The sequence below is a fragment of the Corvus brachyrhynchos genome, unplaced genomic scaffold (genome assembly GCF_000691975.1).
Source record: "Corvus brachyrhynchos isolate BGI_N302 unplaced genomic scaffold, ASM69197v1 scaffold62, whole genome shotgun sequence".
Lineage (NCBI taxonomy): Eukaryota > Metazoa > Chordata > Aves > Passeriformes > Corvidae > Corvus > Corvus brachyrhynchos.
This window is the reverse complement of record NW_008236629.1, coordinates 2310608-2320109: the sequence shown is the minus strand read 5'-3', so window position 1 is coordinate 2320109 and position 9502 is coordinate 2310608. Positions and strand designations below refer to the sequence as shown.

The 9502-nt window shown below is 41.9% G+C and overlaps 1 protein-coding gene across 1 annotated transcript in view; it reads right to left on the bottom strand.

Annotated features, from left to right (window-relative positions):
• Positions 1-2805: 2805 nt before the first annotated feature.
• Positions 2806-9502, bottom strand: part of PTPRJ (protein tyrosine phosphatase, receptor type J) — a 29481-nt gene continuing 22784 nt past the window's right edge. The window contains exons 20-25 of the mRNA XM_008644298.2: positions 8787-8860; positions 8504-8638; positions 7911-8030; positions 7397-7557; positions 6793-6928; positions 2806-6081 (exon numbers count right to left, since the gene is read on the bottom strand). Coding sequence (XP_008642520.1) covers positions 5923-6081; positions 6793-6928; positions 7397-7557; positions 7911-8030; positions 8504-8638; positions 8787-8860 — 785 coding nt within the window. The 3' untranslated portion in view covers positions 2806-5922. The remainder of the gene's footprint in view (positions 6082-6792; positions 6929-7396; positions 7558-7910; positions 8031-8503; positions 8639-8786; positions 8861-9502) is intronic.

Genomic DNA, 9502 nt, shown 5'->3' with positions numbered 1-9502 from the left:
CTCTCTCTCTCACCCGTTCACTCTCTTGCTCTCTTGGGCCTGCTCAGAGCTGAGTCTACCAGCTCTGAGCAGTGCCCCAATACCCACGCCCTTTACAATAAACCGACTGTGTCCCAAGACCTGCCTATAGAGATCTCTCGTCTCCATCCGTTACCGTCTACGTCCGGCCGTCCCGACTGGACCCCAGAACCCCCGAAACCTACAGATAACACTCTACATATCCCTGTGGAGCAGGCAGACGGCCATACACAGGCACGGCGGCCCGGGCTTAGCAAGCGGCATAGGCAAGGAGAAGGAAAGGGAAACAGCAGAAGGAGAGGAGGGAGGTTATCAGAACCTGGGAAGGAAGTGAAAAAGGAGCAGCCCGGCAGGGAAAGCTTTCCTTGGAAAGACCAGCGGTATCATGTGCCATCTGGAGGCTTAAACCAGAAATGAACAGGATATATTTCCTTTCTGGCTTGACAACAACCACCTCTTACATAGATACATACCTTAATCAGAGCTGACATTAGATCATTATCATAAAACCTGTTTTCTTCTGATAGCATATTCCCAGCTCTGAAATCACCACATCAAAAATCTGCCAGACAAAAAAATAAAAGAAGTCTAGAAATCCCTTAGAGAGGATCCCTGATTTCCTGTCCATCCTGCCCTGTGGTGAAACGAGCACAGACTGGCACTGTGTGTGAAGAGCGCTCTGTCCCTCACACACTGAGCACACACAGCTCTTGTGTGTCCCTAGAAATCCTCGTCAGCACTATTAATATACCAGGGACGTCCACAAGACACCAGCACTACCCTTGAACATTGCTCCAAACAATCTGGCTTTTCTCTGATTACTTGGGAAGTTGGAGATAAAACATGAATTCAAGTAAGTCACCTGGGATCAAACTAGACTGTCTTTTCTCAGCAAGAGGGGATAATTTGCTAGTGTTGCTTTTGGCTGTCAGGAATCTATGTATATTAATTTAAAATGAAATAAACCCAGGGAAAGCAATTTGAATGAATAAATTCTGTTCTGCTAAGTAACGGGGACAAAGAAAAACAGGCCTGGATTCATAATCTTTTTCTTCAGATCTAAGAAATAGCTTGAGAAGGGCTCCCAGCTTCTCCCCCATGTGATATGTTCTAACAGCTCCTTCCCTTCAGCTAACAACGCAGGCAGGAAGCAGCTCCTCCTGGTGCTTCCAACTCAGGTTTTCTGCTTCATTTGCCTCCTCCTCCCTCGCAGGCAGGAGGCTGGCATGGGCAAGCAGTTTGCCAAGTCCAAGGGTAAGGAAAATGGAATGAAGCACAAGATTGGAGAGAGGCAGTTTGGTACCAACATCAAAAACACTTTGCAAAGTGCTGAAAACAGAACAGTTTGCAGGCAGAGGTTTTTCAACACCATGAGTTCTTACATGAGGTGCTGAAAGAGACTCCCTGAAGCAGTGTCACAGTAAAAGAAGAAAGGAAGTACAGTAACTTTTCTGGTGAGTACAGGAGAGTGGAGAACACTGTACCTGCCCATCTCAGAAGCAAGTAAACTCTTGATCTTCGCTTGCCCCACATTCCACCACTTGACCATAGTGATTACACCTGCATTTTTTAATTAGTTTTTACTCAGAAAACCCAGGAGGTGTTAAGTCCTTGGTTCGCTCTTTTTGCTTCAGAATAGCATACTGTGCAAAGTTTTCAGGTGTTTTTCCCTCCCAAGCTCCCATTTCTGACCCTTTTCCACAAAAACACTCACATGTTCATCTCCAAACTCCATTTGCTGCCTGATAACATCCATCCAGGAAGGGCATGCACAGGCAGCATCGATACATCCCATTTATTAAGCCCAGAACAGGGCAGAAACATTACATCCTCTCCTCTCTGACCTCCATCTCTAATCTCCAAGGCAGTAAAACTAACACGTGACAAGACCAGGTACAGAATGTGATTCCCAGATATTCAGGTTCATCTCTACCCACCCAAACAGACAAAGGCTCCAAATGACAGCCAAAACAGCTGGCTTTCCTGAAGTTCTAATATTACAAGGCTAAGACCACCGTCATGTGGCTGGCACACGGTCCCACCGAGTAATGACAAGACAATCACACTTGGCTCTTCCCATCTCACCATGCAGGCGTTTCAGAAACAGAACACAGCAGTTGCCATGGAGGATCACAAGATTTACTCCAGTGTAAGCACCTGTGATGAACTGGAGAGCTGCTGTGTGCCAGTATCACACTCCAGGCATGTGATCCTCCTCAGGAGTGATTCAGATGGCAGTCAGGAATGGCAACTAAATAATTTTAGGAGAAAGGGACTTAACTGAGATAATCTTCTATGCATCTACAGACAGGTGATCTGTAATCCAGCAGCCAGCTATAACATCGCAAAGGTATTTCTGCATCTCCTTCTATCACCACCTCCACACAACACAAAGAGATGAAAAAGTCCTCACTCTTGTTTCTCTGGAAGCAAAGAAATCCTAGAAACATTGGTCCTCTCCCAAGGCTATTTCAGTGAATGGAAATCTTTTGATGGACCTTGGATGATGGTCCCGTTTCTTTACCTGGAATCAAGCTGTTCATTTAGAGAAGCTACCAACTGCCAGGACACAGTAATATCAGACCCAGGGCCTGCCAGGGAAGTCTGAAAGACAGATTAACACCCTCCCAAGGAGCTCCAGTGACTGCAATACACAACTGACTCAAGTGCCATCCCAGAGGATGGGGGCCCACTTTCCATTATGAAGTCCTTATGAAATGGGTATTTTAGCAAATTAATTTTATTCAAAACAAAATCCCAACAAAGGAAAAATAAGACAAAAAGTGCTCTGGGATGATGCTTTTTAATTGTTATTTTTATATTTTTAAAAACAAATCAAACCATTAAAAATATTACAGACATGTACTGAAATTTCCTGTACAACAAATATGAAAACAATAAAATTTGTACATCATTTCAAGATATTCAACAGTCACTTATTTGAAACACATCAACTTTTCCCTTCTTAAGCAGGCCCCAAATGGGAAAAAAGGGTAGAACAGAAATGCAAGAGATGGCAATTGTCACACAGTGGAGCTTTCAGTGGACAGCTTTAAATAAGCAACAGTGAGAGAAAACACTGACCAAAGAGACCAGATCTCAGCAATTATAACACAGAGAACATCAGAGGGCAGGCAGAAAACATTTGCAGGAATTCAAGTCACCTTGACCAAGACAGATCCACAAGGTAGTGGAGCATTACCTGTAGTCCTCCTCTTCCTGCAGAGACATCCTACAAGGAATGTCCTCCTTATTCACACTGACACTATGCCCAACCATATGTTTACAACAGCTTAAGCCTTGCCAGCTTTTTCCACCTATACACAGAATCAATAGGTCATTTACTTCAACCTTCAGTCTCCTCTCACAATGAATCAGTTTTGAAAAAACACCTGCATACAGTTCTTTAAAAATGGATACTCATTAGATGATGGCACAAGTGAGAATTTGATGCCTGCTTCCAACACCAAAATAATGGGACAGATCCATCTGTTTTCTGTAAGAGGATCTGGGCAGTGGTTAGGCAGAAACACATACTGTCCTAGCTTGTTTTCTGATGTTCTGCTGCAACAGAATAGAAACAACATGATCTAGCATGGAAGACTCATCTCCCTCTCCTCTATGCTATACAAAACAAGGGCCTTCTGGAGCAAAAGAGCACTTGCCACCCTAAGGCAGCAAGTTCTTGGGAGATCTGGAATAACGAATACTGGCTCTGTGCTCTGCACAGATGTGCAGTAACTGAAAGAGTGAGAGAGTTAAAGAAAATAACATGACTGCAAAGCGCAGACTTTCCTCCCTCCCCGTTCCTTTGGAATGGTTCTGTTTGGTCCAAGTGGTTTATCTTTGTTATCTGACAGCAGCTTAGGAAGAATGCAGGTGAGAGATCCACTTTCTGGACTGCCAGTTTGGATGGAGCTGGGCAGGATCATCAACCTCATGATGAGGGTCTTTTAAAGTATTTCCAGAGAAAGAGAAACAAAATTATATTCAAGAACCCACAAGTGGCTGCTACAAAGAAAAAAAACCAACAAACTACAAACAACCAAACCAAACCCCAAAACCTACCAACCAAAAGTGCACTGTGGTTTGTTCCTCCAGTTTTGCTTACGCAGCACACCACAGTTTCACACCAGGTTGTGAAAAATTCCTCAGGATATTTGTAAAGTTACAGTTGTGCACCAGGAATTCCTATGTTCTCCTTCAGCTGACACTGGAGGACCTGTGAGGCTGCCAGGTTCCACTGTAAAGCCACATATACTCCTAGCATCTGTAGCTTTTCCTGACAACTCTACTAAAACAAAAACCGCCAAAACGACGACAACAAAAAAGCAGCAGAATTCCAGGGACTCTGGTTATTAAACCTTCATAAGATTTTTTCCCTGCTTTATCGCTATTCTATAGCATTATTCATAAACTTCATATTCATCTGCAATGCAACCAGTGCAACAATCCAAAACCCAAAAAACAGACCCTCCCCCCACCCCAAGCTATGTAAGTCCTTCATTGGTAATGCCTTCCTAAGTCTAACAGTTATGTACCAGCAAAATAAATCCCATCTGATCCTTGACTTGTGAAATCAGCAAACCGGGGATTTCTGCTTGTTCCTTCTGTTTCTAAAAGGATCAGTCAAAACAAAAGCAGCAGTATATTGCAAATAATTACAAAACAATTACACTGGATCAGTGAGATGCAGGCAGGTAAGATGTGTCTCAGTTTTGAATGGCTAAAACAACCAAGAAATTTGTCTTTACAGCAGAATTTTGTGCAATGTCTTTTGGTAGAAATGGTAAAGCCACTCGATCCGTTTGGGAGTGCTTCAACACTTGGAACCTTAGTTTCAACATTTTCACAGATTTATATACTTGAGGAAAAACAACAACAATGATAAAAAGACACCAACCTGAGAAAAACTCTATTAGAGTGAGCATTATTCAGTAAATCATATATTGCACCTTTAAATAAATCATTATAAATTGTATAAAAACAGAATATCAGCCAGGAACAGGGAGGAGCTATTCTGTCCTTCATCCACACCCCCACACACTCCCCCGCACACACATTCACAGATTCACTTGCTCTGTTTGTAACTACAGTTAAAGCTTGGAGTGACAGACCACACTCCTTTTTCCTCTGGCAGAGGCACCGAAACATTAAGGCAGGGGATATTTGTGGTGAAATGCAAAAACAAAGCTCAGCTCCAAACTTCTGGAGAGTCCTGCCAACAGTGCAACTACAGTTAAGTTTGACATAAGCCTTATTTAAAAATCTGTGTTCTCATTAAGAGTTTCAGTACAAAAATAGAATCTCTGCTGTTTTTTTTCCTAGAGTAGCAACTAGAAAAGGCACAATTTCCAAGTATAAATGTCCATTTGAAGGAGCCATTTGTACTCCTTTTTTAAATAAAAAGGAACACAGAAAAAAATAGATCACAGAGGCACATATCTATTAACTAAGTAACCAGATACAGTAGATAAAATATGTTCCTGAAACTTATAATTAAATATATTCAAACAGCCCACAAACCTGGTGTCTGTAAATGAAATCATATAAAACTGTAATAAAAAGCTTGTGTTATTATTTCAATATTTAAATTCTAGTTCACTGTTCATACTGCAAATGCTATTTCACCTATCAGTACTGTTAAATTCCCAAGAAAAAGCAAGATTCCGCTGTTAACTTTAAAAAGTTTTGCTTGGGTTTTGTTGTTTGGGTTGTTTTAACATCAATCTGCAGCTCCTGCCAGCATTGTGTTTTTCCTCCTGTAGATCACACCTTTGAATGCAGACAGAACTGGAGAAGCCAGACATGAGACACTGCACACAATTCCAGAAAACACGAGTCGAACACCTCCCTTTCCTATGGGCAGGTAGCACCTCCTGGAGGCACTGGGCTCCTTCTGGGCTATGTGTGGTAGCCATTGGCCTTCCCAAAGGCTGGCCCAGGTGCGAAGTTTTCATAGATTGCCATTGCTGTCACATTTTGGTAGATAAGGTCAGTTTTCCTCTCTCTCTGGGATCTAATGATATCCATGACACACTGGTTTAGGAAGATGTACTGGTCCTGATGGGAGAAAAAGAGAACATAATGCATTTCTAAAAAATACCTGATTTTGGAAGTAATTCTGCTTCTGAATATAGGTCTGGCCACTGCACTGTTATCACAGAGCTTGTTTTAGAACTTTTATGTATAGTTCATAGAAAATAGAGCTGGAAAGGACCTCATGATGTCATCTGATCAATGCCCCCCATAAAAAAATGAGGATCAAGTCTTGCTGTCTAGAACTAGGATCTGTCATGCCTAACGCTATCCCAACAGACTTGCATGATGGAGATTTTACACCCTTTTTCAAATCAGCTTGAGTTAGTCCACACACCTTTCTGGATCAAAGTGATAATTCCAGCAGGAACATTTGGATTCCTGCAGAACACAAAAGCAAAGATGCACACCGAGACCACTTGACTCCACATAATTCTGGCTCACAGCTAAAGGATAAAACCCACATGGCTAAAAAAGTCTGAAAAAAAGTCTGCTTCAGGATTTGATTCCTTCCAGCTGCAAATGCCAGTCCTGCAAAGCACTCCGCAAGGAGATTGCTTGAATGCACTATGGTCCCTGGCTGCAACTACTTTTTGTGGGGATGAGGCAGGAAGGAGGGAAGTTAAATTAAGAACAATTTTATCTCCTTAATATCTTATCTTCCTGTAATTCAGACTACATCCGGACGATTATGCACACTTGAGGAATGTGCTGCTGGACGGGAGAGAGCCTCACCTCAGTCTGCACCATGAGGGGTCGGTGCATGCGGAGATCGTACACCACCCCGTACACATCCACCGTGCTCTCCATCTCCATCTGCTGGATCAGGCGGTCGATGGCAATGAACGTCCCCGTCCTCCCAACGCCAGCGCTGCAATGACACCGACAGGCTGTTCATCCTTGCTCTCAACCACCTGCTCACTGCTGGCCTCCTGAAAAGCCAGTCAGGCCAGGATGATGCTTCCTACTATTTCAGCAGCATGGGTAATAGAAGTCTTGGCAGCACAGAGGGGTGGCTCTTACCACCACCAAGAGAGGCTTCTCAGCCTTACAACATGTGCACAGGATTACATATTTAAGCTCTTGAAAGGACAACTTTTCCAGCTCAGTTTTCCAGGCTAGGAGAGATGCTCTGTTCTAATGACATTTTGTATCACTTCCTTTGCTATCTACACAGCACTCCTAGGTTCTGAAGCACAGGGCCAAGGTTTTAGTATGGCAGGGTAAATAGCCCATGTCCTTAGGCAAAGAGACTTTGGTTTTAATCCCACTGAAATAGAACTGGCTGTAAAAAAACCATGAGACAAAAGTGTGTCTGACAGAAACACCTTCTTCCTACCTGCAGTGCACCAGAGTAGGAGAGTCCATTGGATTCTGGCTGTTGTACTCGTGAACAAGGTGCCTGAAGTTGATGAGAAGGTCTGTTGTCTCTGGCACTCCGTGATCTGGCCAGGAGGTGAAATGGAACTGGCGCACCATGTGGCTCTCAGGGGTGTTGGACTGCAGAAATAGACATTAAAATAAAACAACCAACAGAACAACAAAAAAGACAATGAAAACTGGCTTCAGAGGAGCAACAGTTGGGCTTCCTGACACAGGCCAAGCTCAGCTTCATCAAAGATGCCTGTTACAAACTATGCAGTGATTTGACCAACGACATTCCAGCTTCCCTCTTCCTTCTGCTGTGGTAGAGAATACTTTGAAATAATTTCCTTTTACTTTACTCCAAGCTCATATCTGCTGCATTTTATTTGCTGATGGGGCTAACTGTTCAGTGCAGAAGATATTACAGCTATCTGCATAAGCACAAGGTCATTTACACACTAACAACCAACAATCAAGGCAGTCCTTACCTTTTCTACAGTGAAGTCCCTTATTGTCCATTCCGGAAGGACAACTTCTGAGACCATTGTCACAATAATGTCACCATAGCTCTTGGGCTGTTTGTCTGGCCAGTACTGCTCACATTTTGTCTAAGAAGAGAGTTACAAAGTTAGACACATCACACACAGCAATGAAGCAACTCACTTTTAAGTAACACACCACCTGAAGCAGGGCTAGAAAGCATGTCACCCTTCTCAAGGCCTATTCCAGGGCAAGAGAAGATGTACCAAAACCATTCTTTAGAGAGAAGAACCCACCCTAAATGAATGTGTAATTCCACAACCCTCCTGACAATCTGTTCTGGTAGTCAGCAGATATAAAAAGAGGAAAAAGCTAAAAAAAACCAACAAAAAAAACCAAAAACAAAAACCAAAAAACCCCAAAACAAAACAAAACAACAACAACAAAAAAGAAAACTGCTTTTTTAATTTAGAAAACAGTCTTCCACCAAGAGGATGGTTGTTAAAAGATAGTCGTCAGTCTCCAAACCACTAAGGTAACAACAAAATTAGAAGAGATGCAGCTGCCTTCAAGAGACAATTCAGTACTGATAACAACATACCCGGGCTTGTTCCATACATTTTGTCAACATAACAATAGAGTAGATACTCTTTTCCCAAATCATTCGCCAGAAGTCGTCTATAGTATTGGGTAACGGACCCTGTGCAGCAATAAATGCCTTCTTTGAGTTATAGCCCTAGGAAGAAAAAAACAAAAGAAATAAATATATATATACCCACACATCAGTGAGAAATAAAAGCTGATTTTAAACATCAGCATGAGCTCTTATGCCTAAATCAAAAAAATTCACAATATATTTAATTTCAGCTAAAAAACCAACTTACAGGCATATAGTTTGCATTAATATAATCACCAGTTCCAGAGCTTTGATTTGAAAGTTTAACACGAGAAATATCATCTGCAGAAAGAAAAAAGGAAAAGAAAATTATGAATTTTAGAACTAGAACCTTTCAGCAAAATATTGTTTATTTATAAATGCATGGTTTCTAAGTAAAAGGTGTTCTAGAACAACGTGCATTTTAAGAATAAGAATATAACTTTAGGAATCATAAATAGCAGTAGCCTTCAGAAAAAGGAGTGGCCAGGATAAACACTCTAGAAACACAGATTATTTTGGTTTTAAACACAGTTTGGTTTTGCCCATTTATATATTTTTAATCCAACACAAAATTTACTACCGCTTTAATTACTAGACACAAAAAAAGTGATTTGTCTCCTGCTACCATGGCAGCTGATATTTTTCCTCCAAAGCATCCTTAAGTACCTGTCACTGTTCACTTTTCAATTAATTCTGACACCTTGCTACATTGGGATGCCCACTGGCAGCTTGACAGGGCTTAAACTCTTACTTCATCTGCAAAGCTGGCCAGCAGGGTCTTAATATTTCTCATAGCTCTGCACATTTGTTTGTCTGTGGTCAACTGTTATCCTCTTGTGCTTTCAGCCTGGATTGCATCTGTCTCACAAATGGAAAATTAAAGTCAAGGGAAAGTTCTTTAAAGAAGCTTTCTGAAGAAATATCCTTGAGGGAAGGCTCCTT